Source organism: Urocitellus parryii, chromosome X, assembly GCF_045843805.1.
Source record: "Urocitellus parryii isolate mUroPar1 chromosome X, mUroPar1.hap1, whole genome shotgun sequence".
Classification (NCBI taxonomy): Eukaryota; Metazoa; Chordata; class Mammalia; order Rodentia; family Sciuridae; genus Urocitellus; species Urocitellus parryii.
In genome coordinates this window covers 65928522-65948685 of record NC_135547.1, presented here as the reverse complement: position 1 = coordinate 65948685, position 20164 = coordinate 65928522, and the positions used below count along the sequence as shown (strand labels likewise).

At 35.1% G+C, this 20164-nt stretch overlaps 1 protein-coding gene across 1 annotated transcript in view; it reads left to right on the top strand.

Annotated features, from left to right (window-relative positions):
• Sh3bgrl (SH3 domain binding glutamate rich protein like) overlaps positions 1-20164 on the top strand; it is a 74449-nt gene that overhangs the window by 44296 nt on the left and 9989 nt on the right. The window contains exon 2 of the mRNA XM_026414529.2: positions 15150-15335. Within this exon, the coding sequence (XP_026270314.1) occupies positions 15150-15335 (186 nt within the window). The remainder of the gene's footprint in view (positions 1-15149; positions 15336-20164) is intronic.

Sequence of the window (20164 nt, the reverse complement as noted above, 5' to 3'; positions counted from 1 at the left end):
CCATGGGGAGGGGTCACATTAGAGTTTGCCACAGATTCTACAGTTCAGATTCTTTTCCACTATAACATGCTGTCTCTAGTAAGAGCTTAATATGTATGAATTTATTTTTTAGTTATAAAGCAATATATTACTACTAGAAAGTTTAAGGGTAAAATTCCCATAATCTCATGATCTTAGTACAGCTCAGTTGGTCTGTTGAGCAAGGTACTAAATACTCATTTCTGTTGTCTTTAAATTTGTTGTGTTCAAATTCCTATTAGTCTTTTAAAATTAGGCTTCTCCTTTTCAAAGTTGAAATAAGAGAAAATACATGATTCTATAGACTTCCTTTTCTGCTTTTGAGGTCTTAAACAATTTTCCTTGTTGCTACATAGTCTTATGACAGTTTCAGTGTGTACTTATTTTTTTCAGATGGACACATCACATATTTTTTTAGCCAAATGGGAATGCAGTCACTATTATTATTAACACAGTATGATGAGGTTTTTATAGATTGCAATCTTGTTTGGAAAAACTTTGTCATAATAGAATCAAGGGAATTTCATTATACAGGCCATTAAAAACTTCAATGAGGTACTGAAAAACGAATCAACAACAAACACACTAAAATGTTGCATAACCTCTTCAAACACATAATTCTGCTCTAATGTGGACTATTTACTTAAAATAGGAATCTAGAATTGAAATTACTAGATCAAGGACTTTATATGTTTTCATGGCTCTTGCTGCGCACTATGAAATTGCTTCTGATTTTAACTCAATTAACAACCAGCAAAATTGCCAAGGCATACGATAATACTAGCAGGAACTGTATGAACACGAGAATAAAGACAGTATCTTTATCTTCTCATAACACTCTGGGTTTTTCATAGAGAGAAGTGGGGGAAATTATGTTCTCTTTATGACCATGGGCCAACCCTCAGCATTTCTACTTCTACCCTGTAGTTCAAGTAAAGGGCACAGATCTCATCTGGGTTTTTCCTTCTTACTAAATGTTATATCTGGATATTTTTCTAGGTCACAGTGTGCCTTTTCTTCAATGAGGCAAAGGCTATTCTTGTGGGACACTTGGGAAATCCATTTCCTTTGCAATACACTGCTGTTACATTAGCAGCATGTTTCACTAGTTTTTTTTTTTTTTTTCTGATGTAGAAAAGGAAAAGGGATAAAAAGGCAGGACTATTGTAACATACAGCAGACTGCCTAATATTTGTCATCTGGTGAATACCAATGAGAACAGATTAATTGCTCATTGCTTTTCTTGTGATTCAAGAACTGAGAGTTTAGAGTTGGTGGTTACAGCCTTCCTTTTTTTTTTTTTTAAAAAAAACGTATCTGTTGTGAGCTGGAGAATTTAGTTACCATATTTGGTTCTCATATGCCTGCCCTGTGACCTCACTTCAGCCTGTTGAAGATTTGTGTGTTTTTGCCTATCCTTATATGGGAAGACAGCCTAGAGAATCTGTCTGACCGGAATTAGAAGCCCTGTAGCATTTGCAGGAAGTGTGACTTTCGGACATGGTTTGTTTAAGTTTCCTGTCAGAATGTGTTGCATAAAGAAGGTAGTGGTTGGAAAGCATGTTTATTGATTATAAAATCACAAACATTTTATAGTTTTTAATGGTCTGAATAGTGAATTCCCCTTGATTCTATTATGACAAAGTTTTTCCAAACATTATTGCAATCTATGAAAACCTCATCATTCTATGTTAATAATAACAGTGATTGCAGCAAGGAGGTGGGGGCTTGAATGTATTGGCTTATTTTTAAATTCTTAGTATAACTTTTTTTTCAAAAACTTTTTTTGTAATACTGGGGATTGAACCCATTGGTATCTACCATTGAGCTATATCTCTAGCCATTTTTTAAAAAATGTAGTTGTAAATGGACACAATACCTTTATTTATTTATTTATAGGTGGTGCTGAGGATTGAACTCAGTATCTCACATGTGCAAGGCAAGCACACTACCACTGAGCCACAACCCAGCCCCTCCAGCCAGTTTTCTTTTGAGACAGCATCTCACTAAGTTGTCCAGGCCGGGCTGAAACTTGTGATCCTCCTGTCTCAGCCTCCAAAATATCTGGAATTAAAGGCCTGCACCTCTGCACCAGGCTCTGATTGGAACTTTGAAAACGGAAATTCTGCATATGTTAGACTAGCTCTTGTCACAAATATTTTGCTGTGGAACTTGATTTGTAAAAGTGTGAATTGTTTCAAGGAAATCTTTTTCTTTTTTTAACTTTTTTATTTGTTCTTTTTAGTTATACATGGCAGGCTATATTTTGACATATGTTTATACAAACATGCAGTATATCTTTTTCTAATTAGGATCCTAGTCTTGTAGTTGTACATGATGTGGAGATGCACTATGATATATTCATATATGTACAGAAAAGTTATGTCAGATTTATTCTACTGTCTTTCCCTATCCCATCCCTCCTGCCCTCTCTTCATTCCCCTTTGTCTAATCCACTGAACTTCTATTCTTTTCCTCCCCACCCCCTTGTTGTATCTTAGCATTCAGATATCAGAGAGAATATTTGACCTTTGGTTTTGGGGTATTGGCTTATTTCACTTAGCACAATAGTCTTTAAATTCATCCATTTACAGGCAATTGTCATAAAAGTCATTTTTGGCTGAGTAATATTCCATTTTGTATATATGGCACATTTTCATTATCCATTCACCTGTCAAAGAGCGCCTACTTTGGTTTCATAGCTTAGCTATTGTGAATAGTCTTTTTCTTCATGGGCATTTCCAAAGCTGTCAGGGCAGCCTGAGTTACCCTGTTTTCTTTTTAGCACTCATTTCCTGTTGCCAGTTGTGGTCAAAAGCCACTGACACTATTATGAAAGCACTTTGCAATGTTCTTAATTTTATACTTTTTTTTCATCTAAGTTAAAAGCATTTCAGATTCTATACTTTGGTTTGTCTGAATACATTAAAACCACTTCAAATACATAACTTTTTTATAAAGTCTGTGTAATTCATATGAATTATTATTTTTCACAACTTTTTCTTAAAGTTCCATGAGGCTTCTACTAATTTGGGCATGTTTATTTCATCATCACAGAATGTTGGACTCAGGAAAGAAGGAATCATCTAAGAAAACCTTCTACTCTATGTATAAAACTCTTAAGTCAACAAGATTTCTTGCTAGACTTTGGATTTAAGAATGGTGCAAGAACATCTTGAATCATATCTTCACTTAAGAAGACTTCATTAAGTTGACATTCTATTAGCATGGGACAACCCATATGGTAGTACATTATTTTGTTATTCTTCATGCTTAGTGTTTAAGTGGTGCTTTTTACTCCAACAGAACTTGGGCACATGCATGATTTGGTAGCTTTTTTGTTTTTTGGTGGTGGTGGTGCTAGAGATTAAACCCAGGGCCTTGTGCATGTGAGGCTAGCACTCTACTAACTGAGTCATATCCCCAGTATTAAGTGTGTGATTTGGAATATGTTTTCTAATCCGTCTGAGTATTAGTTCCTTTGCAAATCTGGAATGAAAATATTAGCATCTTTCTCATAAGATTATTGTGAGAATTCAATAAAATAGGCAAATAAAGAACTTAGCACATAGGGAGAACTTAATAAATAATAATTATTACATTATAATTTACAGTGTGATTACATATAGTGCACTGCAAAAAGAACCTAGTACATATAGGATTCCGTATCCCATTGTTAGCACACTCCATGGGTCTTTGCCCATGTTTTTTATTATTCCAGCTCTAATCCACATAATTCCCTGCACCAAGAAGAGACCAGACTTAGATTAGGATTTCATTAGCTCCCATCATTTTAATTATCTACTAGTTTGGCATTTACAACCCTAGAATTATATGTTCCATGAGCCCATACACAATATATTTATTTTTACTTGTATTGGTATAAGAACAGTGACATTGAAGCCCAGTTCGTACTAAGGAACTAATTCTTTATTGAATGGTATTATAAGACAGCAGTTGAGCACTGATACTTTCCTAGCAACAGAGGAGTCTAGATTTTGAATTGTGAATATCAGTTATTTTGTCTTCATATGACATGGACATTCAATTCTGTACATACTTATTTGGATAATAAAGGAAGTAAAATCATAGCAAGAACACACCAAACAGTGATGTTATAGTACTTTTTTTTTCCTTTTGATATGGAATTTTCACTGTGATGCCCAGGTTGGTGTCAAACATCTGGGTTCAAATGACCTTCTTACCTCAACCTCCTGAGTAGCTGGAACTATAGGCATGTGCCACCACACTTGGCAATATTCCTCTTTGTAAGAGGTCATTGGCCTTATATTAAAAAAAATCTTAAGGAAAAAAAATCCATAGAATTATTATGAGGCTACACTGGGAAATGTAGTGGAATGAATAAAATATGAAGGTAGGAATATCCAAATTTGAATTTCAGCCCTTCTACCCACTAGTGTTGGGATGAGATGAGGGGGGTATGGACATGCTGGGCTCTCCTGTGGTCTCTTTCAGAGAATTCTTCTTTTAGAAGATGAAAGAAGAAGAATTAGTTTTGTGACTGAGTAAATTTCCTTAACCTATCTGAGTCTCAGTATTCTAATTTTTAAAATGGAAGTAATATAATTTATAGGACTTATGAATATTAACTGAAATGATATATGTAATGCACTAACTATAGCTACTGTCACTTAGTTGGTATATGCAAATGATACCTATTATGGAAATGAATGGTAAGGGCAATATTTGACTCCCAGTCTTTTCAGAACACAACTGGAATGTAAGGGTTCCATGAATTTGGAAATAATTTACTGAGCACTTTCTAATACTCCAAAGTGTCTTTTATTTGGGGTGAGCAATAACTTCTGTAAGATACAGAGCTCCGTAACTTGTGAAAACCTTGAGCTTCATTCTTCTGTGTTTTGCTTAGAGCAGGTGCTATCTCCCTGTTATTGAATAAGCTAGCATTTAGGTACCCAGTAGAGTTGTGGAGATGTCTGAGTGCTCTATTTTTGATCTGCTTTGTTCTAGGATTTACAAGTGTTATTTAGGAAGATAAGGGGATGCATGAAAACATCTGTGCAAACAATCATTAACACCATTGGCCTGAATTCAAATGCTAGGTAAAAGAAATGTATGTAGGCAGAGTATACATTCTACAGGCATTAATACCTTAGGAGTGGCAGGAATATAACTAAACTTCTGGCTAAAACATAACTAAGCCTCTCTAATAAAGAGAGTTTTCTCTAATCTAGTTTGGAGAATCCATCAATATAATTTGATACATGAGGTTTTTAACTCAGGGAAATTCTTTTGAAGACATATTTCCAAATGAAGGTTGAACTATGAGAAATCCAGCCAAGTTAGCCTCAGAGATAGATGTATATTACTTTAAAAAATCCCCATAGGGGCTGGGGATGTGGCTCAGGCGGTAGCGCGCTCGCCTGGCATGCGTGTGGCCCGGGTTCGATCCTCAGCACCACATACAAACAAAGATGTTGTGTCCGCGGAAAACTAAAAAAAAATAAATATTAAAATTCTCTCTCTTGGGGCTGGGGATGTGGCTCAAGCGGTAGCGCGCTCGCCTGGCATGCGTGCGGCCCGGGTTCGATCCCCAGCACCACATACCAACAAAGATGTTGTGTCCGCCGAGAACTAAGAAATAAATATTGAAAATTCTCTCTCTCTCTCTCTCTCTCTCTCTCTCTCTCTCTCTCTCTCTCTCTTTTAAAAAAAAATTCTCTCTCTCTCCCTCTCTCACTCTCTCTTTTTTTAAAAGAAAAATCCCCATAGGAGGCTGATTATAGCCATCTGACTTTTCTCAAATTTCCTAGGAACTCTAAATTAAAAGTATTTTCAGATTCATAGTATAAAGTAGGAGTTCTAAAAATAGCCCTTTTCTTTTTAAATGTTTTATTTGTTCTTTTTATTTATACATGAAAGTAGAATTTATTTTGACATATTATACATGCATGGAGTATAGCTTCTCATTCTTGTGGTTGTACACGATGTGGAGTTACACTGCTCACATATTCATCATGAAAATAGAAAAGTTAATGTACAATTCATTCTACTGACTTTCCTTTTCCCATCCTCCCTCTGTCTTCTTCATTCCCCTTTGTCTAATCCAGTGAACTTATATTCTTCCCTCTCCCCTCCCTTATTGTGTGTTAGCATCCACATATCAGAGAGAACATTGGGCCTTTGGTTTTTTGGGATTGCCTTATTTTACTTAGCAGTCTCTAGTTCCATCATTTACCAGCAAATGCCATAATTTCATTTTTCTTTATAGCTGATTAATATTACATTTTGTATATATACCACATTTTCTTTATCTATTCATCTATTGGAGAGCACCTAAGTTGGTTGCATAGCTTAACCATTTGTGAATTGAGCTGCTATAAGTATTTTTAAATATTTCTTTTGGTTGTTGATAAACCTTTATTTTATTTATTTGTGATGTTGAGGATTGAACCCAGTGCCTCACACATGGTAGGTAAGTGCTCTACCACTGTGCTACAACCACCAGCCCTGCTATAAACACTGATGTGGCTGCGTCACGATAGTATGCTAATTTTAAGTCCTTTGGATATATGCCGAGGAATGGGATAACTCGGTCAAATGGTTGTTCCACTCCAAGTTTTCTGAGGCATCTCCATACTGCTTTCCATAATGGTTGCCCCAATTTGTAGTCCCACTAGCAATGTAAGAGTATACCTTTCCCCCTCATTCTTGCCAATATTTATTGTTACTTGTATTTTTGATAATTGGCATTCTGACTGGAATGAGATAAAATCTCAGTGTAGTTTTAATTTGCATTTATCTAATTACTAGAGATGCTCAGCATTTTTTCCTATATTTGTTGATCGATTGTATGTCTTCTTCTGTCAAGTACCTGCTCAGTTCCTTTGCCCATTTATTGATTGGGTAATTTGTGGGGATTTTTTGGTGTTAATTTTTTGAGTACTTTATATATCCTGGAGATTAATGCTCTGAGGTGCAGATAAAAAAGATTTTTTCTCATTCTGTAGGCTCTCTCTTTATGTTCTTGATTGTTTCCTTTGCAAAACAGCCATTTTGTTGAGTGTAGGCAAGACATACTGACTTACTCCCAAATATACTATGTGGAAAGGGGAGAAACAATACAGAAACATGATAGATATTCCCCTTACGAAGTAGACAAGCTTAATATCATCATTAATAACTCATGTTGCTATCATACGCTCTCTGATATGATGAGAAAGGCACTTATTTTGCTTTCTGGTATTTATCCCACAAGTACACAACCCTACTCCAAATCATCAGAAAAACTGACAAGCCTGACTAGAGAGGCATTATAAAATACCTTACCAGTACTCCTCAAAGTGTCAGGGTCATGGAAAACAAGTCTGAGATACTGTCACAGACCAGATGAAACTAAGGAGACATGATGACTAAAAGTAATATGGTATCCTGAAAGGGAACAAAAAGGAGAAATGTTGGAAAAACTTGTGAAATTTGAATAGGCTGAGGTTTAGTTAATAGTATTATACCAATGTTGATTTCATTGTTTTGACAGTTGTACCACTGGGAGGTAATATGTCAATAGGGAAAACTGGGTAAGGGATATTTGGGAACTCTGAATTGTATTTGCAAATTTTCTGTAGATCAAAACTTATTCCAAAGTTAACATTTATTCAAATTAAAAGCTAAATTAGGGCTGGGGATGTGGCTCAAGCGGTAGCGCGCTCGCCTGGCATGCGTGCGGCCCGGGTTCGATCCCCAGCACCACATACCAACAAAGATGTTGTGTCCGCCGAGAACTAAGAAATAAAAATATTAAAAATTCTCTCTCTCCCTCTCCTCTCTCACTCTCTCTTTAAAAAAAAAATTAAAAGCTAAATAAGAAGTTTAGTGGCACTAAATTTAAAACAAAATTGGGTACTTGGTAAGTATTAACTATTTACTTTGTGTCAAGCTCTGTGGAAAGGCAGAAGCCTAAAAAGTATGGCCCCTATATCCGGGTGGTTTATGAACAAACTGAAGAGATGCAACTTTGGCATGTGCAATCATTGGCAAACATTGTTACCTGTAGTCTTTTCTTATCCTCATTTTTATTTTCCATGGTTTTAATTACCTGTGGTCAGCTGTAGTCCAAAATGTTAATGGAAAAATCATAGAAATGATTCATAAGTTTTAAATTGCCATTCTGTACTGTGATGAAATCTCATGACATTCTGCTTATCCTATCCAGGATGTAAATTATTCCTTTGTTCTGCACATACATGTTGTAAGTACTACCTGCCCATGACAGTCAAAAGAGAGAGAGAACATATTCACATGTCTTTTATTTCAGGATATTGCTGTAATTGTTCAACAGTATTATTACTGTTGTTAATCTCTAACTTTACCTGATTTGTAGGCTAAACTCTATTATAATTTCATATGTATAAGAAAAAAAACTATGTGTATGTGTGTGTCTGTCTGTCTGTCTGTCTGTATGGTTTGATACTATCTGCAATTTTAGTCACCCACTGGGGACCTTCGAACATATCTCCTGTGGTTAAGTGGTTGCTGTTTTGTTATTTGATTAAAATCCAAACACAAGACATTGGAGGGAGAAGATGGAGTGGTCACTAAGGATATCATAGAAGGAACAGACCTGGATGAATAGATTAGAATGGCACTAGTGGAGAGAGGTACAGCATTAGTCATCCTTTCCCCTTAAACAAACATCTTTATTCTATACAAAGCTTAGTCAGTACTAACATAAATTTTGGAAATTTCCTCTTGGGATTTTCTGGGGAGGCTCTTTCTATCCCTTTATTATATGTTCTTATTTTAAAATGTACGTAGGAACAATTTTAGGCAAAATCTTAATAGTAGACAAAAAACTTCACTGTCTTCCTTACCTGTTTCTCTCTAGGCAGCCCTCCTTCCATACTCCGCCCTTTGTGTGAACTCCAAAGCACTGAATCAGTAATGGTTAGAACTTCTGGCTTCAGGCATTTTAGGTATTTTAGGGCAGAATGGTACTCTAAATGTTCCTTATTTCACTGTGTATGTGTGTGTATGAATGAATATATATATATATATATATATATATATATATATATATAATCTCCACTTTGGAAGGAATGAGAGGTGGAGTAAAGTGCATTCTGATTCTGGAAAAAAGCATGTACAGATGTGAGTTCCAAATAAGAAACAGCTGGATGATTAAATTATTTCATAACTGATCTGTCATAGTTAAGAAAAGCCTTTTAATCCCAGAAACTGCACATAACCGTACTTTCTTTAATATGACCACTCTAAGACCCAGCTCTCCTTTATTTTTTCTTTCTATACTAGAACATATTTTTGAAATTACTTAGCCATTAACATCTATTTAGAAGTGGTATTGCAGATATGACTTTGGTAGAAGTGCAGTTAAAAAATAGGTAACAATAATGGGGAATCATTTTTCTTTTTGTGGAAATAAAATAGTGAACCTTAGTTGTTCTCATGCTGCCTCACCTTGGAACATCCATCAGGAAATTTCCAGAGATTTATAAGTGAAGGTGGGAGATGAGTAGGAAAATTCTGAATAGTCATCTTAACTCAGACCTGCTTGTAAGGAGGTATGAGTTACATGTTTGTGTGGCTTATTGTGACTAAAACACTTTAGAAAATGCTTCTGAACAGACAAACTGAAAATAAGTGTCTTTACTGTAGTTATGTATATAGATTAAAAATAGGAAGTCAGTGACTTAAGGATTCAGGGTAGTTTTTATTTAAATCTCTCTGACTACTAGAGGGCTTCACAAGTGGCAACATTTTACTGGTCTAGTGCCAGACATACTAAATAGGTTTTTAGATTTAATTTTCCTTTTAGGTGCTCTTTGTAAGTGGCTTATTAAAAGACTGAAAGGGCAGCTTTACGTGCTGTTTGTTCAATCTTCTTTCACCCTGCTGTTAAATCCTTAGGCACAAGCTAGACAAAAATAGACCTATTATTTTTCTAAAAAGTAAAATGGGCCCTTTCAGGGTAGCATTTGAAATAAACAGAAACAACAACAGGAAGTCTGTATATCTGCATATCTCCTTGAGGAAGTTGAGTCACAAATTATAACCTGTTCAAAGAAAAAAATATAGACCCATATAATCATTTATTAATTTATAGATTTCAATTATATGTGATGAGTTTAGTAGCAGAGATTATGAACATCAATTTAGAAACTTTCCAACTTTATTTTGGAAAACTACACATTATTGTTCTAGTACCTTATGCTGTCACCTTTATGAGCTCAGTATTCACATTTGAGCAGTTTTAGTAAGCTATGTGTGTAGCCAGGGGGTGCTAGGCATTGAACCTAGTACATGGTGCATGCTAAGCATGTTCTCTATCACCTAGCTATACCCCTAGCCCTTTCTTTAAAATTTAGTTTTGACACAAAGTTTCTCTGTTTCCCAGGGTGACTTTTAAATTTGCATCTTTTTGCCTTAGCCTTCTGGGTAGCTGGGTATTAATCTTTACTGAACATATTTACCTTTCACTTAAAGTATAGATTACTTGCAACATGGGTGGAGGATTAAGCATTTGTGCCATCATTTCTAAGCTTAGTCTAAGTCGCATTGCTAACAGCAATAAATACTTGCTCTCAGTTCTCTCATTGGCTTTGTTCTTCATTGGGCCCCTCTTATTTAATTATCTATTATTGTTACCTTAGCTACAATTTTAAATACCATGTTGTAATTGAACTTTTAAATATGTCTTAGTCTAATCTTACCCACCACATTGTAATATTGGGGAGATATAACTGATATTTTTCTTTAGACATTACAGGGTACCTAGTAAAAATTTTGGGGTACCACCAAAAAAGCACCCAAGAAATATTGTTAACTACTAAGTATAATTTCTGACTATCATTTAGAGAATAGTCATAACCTCTGTCATTATTTATTAAAGTGTCAGTAGAGAAATATAACAGGTAGATTATAAAACAAGGCAAAATCCTCACTTTGATTTGTTTTGTGGTAGGTTAGCACTTTTCTTTCATGCAAATTATCTCTTCTTTTTTCCTTTGAAGTATTATAGTAACTTTTTTTTCTTCCTTTAGTATTTGGAACATTAATACCAGTACCCTTCTGAAGCAGAAACCTTGTCAGTCTCTTATCTTTAAAAGAAACTTGACCCTTGGCATGAAAGACACAGATCTTATTGAAGCTTATTGGATGGTAGTTGTTTCATTCAAGCAACAATTTTTCAATATCCCAGCTCTTTATCTTTGGAGGAAAGAAAAATGGTTTTTTTCCATCTCATTCCACCATCTTTTCTACCCCCATGCCCCTTCCTTTCCCCTCCCTCCCTTTTGCCTTATCTAAAGTTTTAGAGGGGAGAATACTTTGAATTTCAAATCTGACATGTATATAGAAATGACTTGACATACTTTGGGTGGAGGTAAGGAGTGTGGTTTACTCTTTGAAAAAAGATTGCCTTAGATTCCTGGACAGTGCCATTGTACACTTTAAAATGCATTTGTATGCTAAAAAGTTTATCAAAAGCCTTTTACTCTAAAATCATTTTTTACTCATTCTTTTTAGATACACATGACAGTAAAGTTTGACATATTTATACAAACAGAGTATATCTTATTCTAATTGGGATCCCAGTCTTGTGGTTGTACATGATATAGAGATTCATTGTGGTGTATTTATATATGTATATAGGGAAGTTGTGTCAGATTTATTCCCCTGTCTTTTTTTTAATTTATACTAAGTGAAATAAGCCAAAGTTATTTTTGTAGGAAATTTAAATTATTCCTTAGCTAACCCTTATGGCATCCATTTTTATTCTTCATGGCAACATTTAGTTTTTATTCATATCTGTTCATTGTATATTTTATTTCAAGTTCCATTACAGAAATTAGACAACTACTTAGCATCAATAGATGCCTCCTGTCTACGGGAGTTTTGTGGAAAACATATATCTATAGATGTAGCAAAGAGGCAGCATCTTTTGGGGGTTGTGGGGGCGGTACCAGGGACTAAACTCAGGGGCACTCGACCACTGAGCCACATCCCCAGCCCTATTTTCTATTTTATTTAGAGACAGGGTCTCACTGAGATGCTTAGCACCTCACTTCTGCTGAGTCTGGCCTTGAGTTTGTGATCCTCCTGCCTTAGCCTCCCGAGTTGCTGGGATTACAGGAGTGTGCCACTGTGCAGTAAGTCTTTATAGATAGAATAACCCTTCTTGGAAAAAATAAATTTGTGAAATTTTGTACTTACATATATGATTAAGTTAAGAAACAGTTGTTTGTTTTTTAACATTCTATGAAGAGTCGAAGCTGAACAAATGTTCATGTTTGCCATGGCAGACATATTAACAAATTATGATTATGGCATATTCTGTTCAGCCTAGAGAGATTTAGAGTACTTTAGTAAGCATGTGTTATTGTAATCAGACAATCTCAGAGCATAGGAGAAATACCTGTGGTACAGAGCTTATGGATGGAAGGTAAAGATAACAGAGAAGGTATATAATCATGCTTATGATACCAGGTTAGGCCACCATCTTAACACCATATTCTCAACATAGCAAGCATTGAATAAAGTGGGAAAGGCCTCAAAGGGTCATTTATTATCTTAAAGGCCTTTTGCCCTTTCTTCACATAAACATGACAGATGGTATTCTCCCAGGTTCATATAGAATTCTTAGCACTTTAGCTATCTTAACTCTTAATCCTCCTAAAAATCTGTTGGAATGTTGGGTTCCTGAGTGTATCACATTAATGGGACATCTTTATATCTACTCAAATTTGTAAATATACTGATAATTGAAAATTACTTGACATATTACATAGACTGAATTCTCCTGCTCTTAAGGTTGAAAATCACCAATTTAACTGAACCTTTCATCAAGTATACTAGTTCAGTGGATACTGATTCTTTACACTGACTTTCTTCAAAGTGCAAAAGAAAATATATGTTATATTTAGGAATGAAAGTTTACTTTCATTTATATACGCCAGTGAGGAGATAACATTCCCATTAAGAATATTACCTAGTAGTAAATTATGATGAATTATTGCTTATCTTTTTTCCTTTTTATTTTTTTAAGATATAGATGACAGTGGAATGTATTTAGACATTCAATATTCATGGAGTATAACTTATTCTTTAGGATCCCATTCTTGTGGTTGAATATGACATGGAGTTACACTGCCACTTTATTCATATATGAACATAGGAATGTTATATGTGATTCATTCTTCTGTCTTTCCTATTCCCATACTTTCTCCCTTCCCTTCATTCCCCTTTTTCTAATCCAATGAACTTATATTGGCCCTCATTTTGTGTTGGGATCTGCATATCAGAGAGAACATTTGGCCTTTGGTTTGGGGGGATTGGCTTATTTTTAAAGAAGGTTATTCAGTATTCTTATCCAAATAATCTTTAGAAATTCCAGTTTCTGTTGGAAGAATTTGAGAATTTTTTTAACCTGGTGTTATGAGATGAGAAAGAGACTAATTATCCACAATCACATGCAACTTGTACAAAAATACAACCTCTATGTGCACATATACATGTGTGGGGGGAGTGGGAGGTGTAAATCGTAGAGAGGGGACTTGACTGTGAATTTCATTCATTCTTCTTTTCTTCAGTACTCTTGATTGAACCCAGAGGTGCTCTGCTCCTAAGCTACACCCACAGCTTTTTTTCTTTTTAAAGAAAGACTCTTGCTAAATTTATGAGGCTGGCCTTAAACTTGAAATTCTCCTGTCTCAGCCTCCTGAGTCATTAGAATTATAGGCCTGTGCTACCACACACCTGGCACCTGTGAGCTTTTTAATTTTGCATTTTGATTCCAATTGACAGGACCAATTCTTTATATATAATTTAATTTTTTTTTTGTACCAAGGATTGAACCCAGGGGTACTTAACCACTGAACCACAAACCCAGACCTTCTTATTTTTTTATTTTGAGACAGGGTCTTCCTAAGGCCTTGCTGAGGCTGGCTTTGAACTAGTGATTCTCTTACCTCAGCCTCCTGAGTTTCTGGGATTACAGATGTGCACACCATGCTGGGTTTACATTGATTTTTGATGCTTCTATCTCATGTGTCTTTTGTGTGACTCCATGAAGAAACTTACTGATTGTTCTCTGTGTCTTGATAATTTTAAGTAAGGATTTTTAATATGGGCAAACTATCATATATAGGTGAATCCAGGTTCTCCATGAATGGACATCAAAAGAGAAACCTAACTAAAAAGAATTGATTTTACTATTTTGAAAATTCTTTCCTAGGTATTTTTCAGTTAAAGAAATAACACAGATAAATATGAAAGTTATCTTAGCAGCCCATTTGGCTAATTAGTGGCATGGGTGTGTTCCAAACTTAGTCTACAGGCAGGCTTAATTCTTATATTTCTTATTTTATTTCTGTTCTGCACAATAAAATGAGACTTAGATAACTCTGAGGTTTGCGTTATTCTCAAGGAAAGATTCATTTCTGATGAGTATATGATGCTTGTTAAGATGGTAAGTAAACTGAGGTTATTTTTTGTAGACTTTTGACAAGGGCTAAAACTAAAAAATGCTTGTAGAAAATGAGAAAATATAGCTTCCCACTACACACACTTTTGAATCAACTGTACTTCTTACAGTTATTGATATGTACCAGCTATATATGTTTTAGCATTGTTATGGGAATTTTCAGTGGGAAAAAGAAAGTGAAACTAATGAAATGACCTGCTAAAAGGTACTCAAGCCACTTGTGAGATATCATTAACAAAAACAGTAAATAAAGCGGGGTGCAGTGGCACATATCTATAATCCTAGCAACTCAGGAGGCTGAGGCAGGAGGATTGCTAGTTCAAAGCCAGCCTCACCAATTTAGAAAGACCCTGAGCAGCTCAGCAAGACACTGTTTCTAGATTTAAAAATATACAAAAGAGGGCTGGGAATATGGCTTAGTGGTTAAGTACCCCTGGGTTCAATCCCCAGTACCCAAGGGAAAAAAAAAAAGAAACCACAGCAAAACTACTAAATAAAAAGGGAAAACCATATTTTCTGTGAAATCATAAATTTTGGTCCATGTTTGAATTCATTTCTGCTATTTCACAAACCAACTTTTGTCAAATTAGAAAAATAAAAACTACAAAAACTATTTGCTCAGAAGTATGATTTCTTGTCCTTTGTGTCCTAGATTAAGAAGAAACAGCAAGATGTGCTTGGTTTCTTAGAAGCCAACAAAATAGGATTTGAAGAAAAAGATATTGCGGCCAATGAAGAGAATCGGAAGTGGATGAGAGAAAATGTACCTGAAAATAGTCGACCAGCCACAGGATACCCCCTGCCACCTCAGATTTTCAATGAAAGCCAGTACCGTGGGGTAATGAAACAATTTAAATTATTGTTTATTAAAATAGATCACCTAAAATCTATACTATTCCTTTCACCATCATCTCCAAATCTGCGTGTGTATAGTCATTTCTCTCGCATGTAGTCATTTGCCCACTATATTAATACTAAGCAACTGTATTATTATGACTTCTAGTAAGAAGCAAATGTTTGAATCATCCACAGAAAATAGAAACTTTAGACATACAATTGACTTTATATTTCTGCAATCTTTTTTTGAGGGGGAGGGTTACTGATATTGAACTCTGGGGTACTTGGCCACTGAGCCACCTCCCCACCCTTATTTTGTATTTTATTTAGAGACAGGGTCTCACTAAGTTGCTTAGCATCTTGCTTTTGTTGAGTCTGGCTTTGAACTCACACTTCTCCTGCCACAGCCTCCCAAGCCACTGGGATTCAGGCATGTGCCACCACTCCCAGGTAGCTTTATATTTCTTCATCTTAATTCCAGCCAAAACAATTATATTGTTTCTGGTGTGTCTATGGCAATGTCTTTGAAAAGAAGTTAGCTGCTTTATTTATTTAGATTAAAATTAGTTGGAAAGAGAAATATCTTTTTTCTGCTTAAAGCTGGTAATGCTTGCCATTTTTATCATTAATGGATTTGCTTAAAATTTTAAATAAGTTCATTGAAATCATACAAGGAATGAGAAAAGCAAAATATTGAGTTTTTGCTCTTTTTCAGACTTTGAAGTATATCATCTCATTTATTTTTCACATTAAACACAGAGTAGTTGTATTCCACTTTATTTTCTCGTTCCCTATGAATTTAACTATTTTCCATAGCCTATAGCCATTCTAGGCACTGTGGCAAGTACAAGTATAAATAAAATAGTTTCTTTTTTTGAGGAGTTTTTGGGGAGTAGAATGTGGAAAAAAAAATGCAAAAACCAAAAAATTGTAATGGTTATGAAGCCACATACAAGTAATGGCATGGTACAAAAACATATAAAAGGGTTATAGGAACTTGCATTAAAGAAATGTTTATGTTGCTAGGTACTCATTTTTAGCATGTCTGAGGAACAAATGTTTTTAGAGACACCAGTCCAAATCTTCTACTTCTTAGATATGACTGAGAATGACACTTTTGGTAGAGAGACTTTTGTGTGCCACTTCAGAGCATATAGATGAGGAATATGACAAAAATGGAAAAATTCATTTTTGCAAAGTATTTTCTTTGTTAGTGAATTTGTCAGTTCTAAAAGTAGCATGGGAATTTCATTTGCTGCTATAAAAGAGAGCCTAGCTACAAAGATATACTCTACAGATAGTGATGGCACTTAGAATATTCTGTTGTATAATGAAATTTATATATATGTTCAATATGAATATACATTTTGAATATTTTTTTTGAAATTTCTGCAAATCATTGAAATTCAGGAACTAGAAGAGGCTTCAGAGTTCATCCAGTCCAATCCAAGCCAACTAGTTGTCTTGACCTCTCCATTTTTTAAATTTTAATATATTTTTTAAAAATTTACATGTAAATTTGTACATATTTATGGGGTACCATATGAGATTTTTGATACATAGTATGCATTATGTCACAATAAACTAGGGCATACATCTCTTTCTCCTCAATCAACTATCATTTATTTCTGTTGAAAACATTGAAAGTCACTTATTTTTTTAAAGAGAGAGAGAGAAAATTTTTTAATATTTAATTTTTAGTTTTTGGTGGACACAACACCTTTATTTTATTTTTATGTGGTGCTGAGGATCAAACCCAGCGCCCTGCACATGCTAGGTGAGCGTGTTACCGCTTGAGCCACATCCCCAGCCCAAATGTCACTTTTGTTGATCATGCAGTTTGTGTGTGTGTGTGTGTGTGTGTGTGTATTTATGCTTACCATAGTCCCTAAAATGAATGCATTGCTTGTGTCACTTTAAATTAATATTTAAATTACAGTTAATAGAGTTGGCTTTTGGTTTAAAGTTTTCTATGAATTTTAACACATGCATGGGTTTGTATAAACTGTGTTCTAATCAGGATATAGAATCATTATCCAAACTCTCTAATGTCATCCCTTTATAAAAGTTATATACTTTGCTCACTCCTAACCCCTGGCAAACACTGATATATTCCCATCACTATAATTTTATCCTTTTAACAAGGTCATAAATTGCCCAGGACTCACTCCTGGGCCATTCATTAATTCAGAAACCAGACCCTTGTTCACAATTGGGGCTGAAGAAAAGACAAATAGACACACATAGAAAGTAAATGGGAAGACCCAGAGCTAGCTCAGCACGTTTATTATATAGGTTTCATCAAATGGTAATTTGTGAGAAATTTCCAGCAAAGCAGGCAATCTGAAAGATGCAGGATTGACAAGATATTAGGGTCATCTTGTTTTGCTCAGAATTCTCTATTCCTGGGAATTGTTATCTGAACTCAAGGCCTCAGCTGACAACTGCTATGTGCCTTTGCACATAGCCTCCCTGTACCAGCATCACCATAGCAACTGAGCCATCTTGACCTGCGCTTTTGCACAAGCAGCTCCCAGCACAATGCAGCCAGGAGCGAATCAGAGGTCATGAATCAAATCACCACTCTCCACAATAAATGGATTCATAAAATGTGTATTTGAGAATGGCCCCTTGCAGTCAATTTAGTACATCTGAGATCCATCTAAGTTGTTACATTTATTAATAGTTTTTTTTCCTTTATATTGCTGACTAGCATATCATTTTACACATTTACCATAGTTAATTTTACCACTACTTTCAGATTTGGGCAATTATGACTACAGCTGCATTAAACATTTGCATTCTTTTTTGTAGGGGATATCAGGGATTGAATCCAGGAGTCCTTAACCACTGAGAAACATTTCCAGACCTTTTTAGTTTTTATTTTGAGACAGGGTCTTGCTAAGTTGCTTAGAACCTCAGTATATTGCTGAGGCTGATTTTGAACTTGTGATCCTTCTGCTCAGCCTCCCAAGTCACTGGGATTATAAACATGTACCACATGCTTGACATTTTTGTATGAATACTGATTTTCATTTGTCAAGGGTAAATTCCAAGGAATCTGCCTCATATGGTAATTGCATTTTTAAATTTTAAAACTGTCAAAATGATTTCAGATTGTCTGAGCCATTTTGCATTCTCACGTATGATCATTCCTGATACTCGGTAATACTCTCAGTATTTGGTTTTGTCAGAGTTTTTGTTGTTTTGTTGTTTTCAGTACTGAGGATCAAACTGAAGGCCTTATACATATTAGACAAATGCTATCTCACTGAGCTACATTTCCATCACTATTATCATTTTTTTAAATCAAAAGATATGTCTTGGTGTCTCTTGAAATTTTTTTTGCAATTAAATCACTTTAATTGATTTATTTTTATTTTTGCCACCAAAGGCATATATCTGTAATAGAGATAATTATAGGCATTTAAAGACTTAAAACAGGGGCTGGAGTTGTGTCTCAGTGGTAGAGCATTTGCCTAGCATATGTGAGGCCCTGGGTTCAATCCTCAGCACCACATAAAAATAAAAAAATAAAATAAATGTATTGTGTCCATCTACAACTAAAAAATATATATTTTTAAAAAATAAAGGCTTAAACATTTTAATATTTGATTCGCATATAACAAATAGTGGTAGCATTTCATTAGTTGCTTAGGAGTTGGAGAGAAGTAATCTTGAGCTGCCTCAATTGTTCAAGAACATAAAAAAACAGTAGCTAAAATATAGTATTATTTATTTTAGGTTACAATTCTTTAAAGAATTGATAGGATATTACTATTTCTATGTGAAAATAGTTTGACCTGAAAGCCAAAACCATTGTAATTACATTTTAAAAAGTTAGCCAGGCATGGTGGTGCATACCTGTAATCCCAGCAACTTAGGAGGCTCAGGCAGGAGGATCATGAGTTCAAAGCCAATCTCAGCAATGGCAAGGTGATAAGTAACTCAGTGAGACCCTGTCTCTAAATAAAATACAAAATTGGGATGCAGCTCAGTGAACCCCTGAGTTCAATCCCTCGTACCAAAAAAAAAAAAAGTAAAAATAAATAAAACCCATAATAATTGCCACGAACAGGTAGGATTTATTTTCATATTTCTAGGATATACATATCAAAATAATTATGTTGAGCAGCCAAGATGAATAATATGAATACCTCTTATGAAGAATCATAAAGGTAAGTTTTGGGATCCTTTTTTTCCTACCCGTGCTCAATATCAAACCCAGGGCCGTATGCATGCCAGTCAGATACTCCACCACTAAGCCACATCCCAGCCTTGAAGTCCACTTTTTTATTTATTGGTTCTTTTTAGTTATACATGACAATAGAATTTATTTTGATATAATTATAAAAGCATGGAATATAACTTGTTCTAATTCAGTCCCCAGTACTTCCCCTTCCCCTCCCCTGATTTTCCTCCCCCTGTTCCCTTCCCTCTATTCTACTGATGATTCTGCTGTTTACTTATAGTTATTTTTAAAATTAGTATCTTTTAGATATACTTTATGGTAAGATTCACTGTGATACACACACACACACACACACACATACACCACACACACACACACACACACACACACACATACATAGGAATGTTATGTCAGATTCATTCCACTGTCTTTCCCTATTCAATCCCTCCTCCCTTTCCTTCATTCCCCTCTTCTGCTCCATGGATCTTTCTTTTTATTCTTTTGTTTCCATCCCCCTTATTTTGAATTAGTGTCCATTTTATCAGAGAAAATATTCAACATTTGTCTTTTTGGAACTGGCTTATTTTAATTAGCATGATAGTCTCTAGTTCCATCCATTCACCAGCAAATGTCATGAA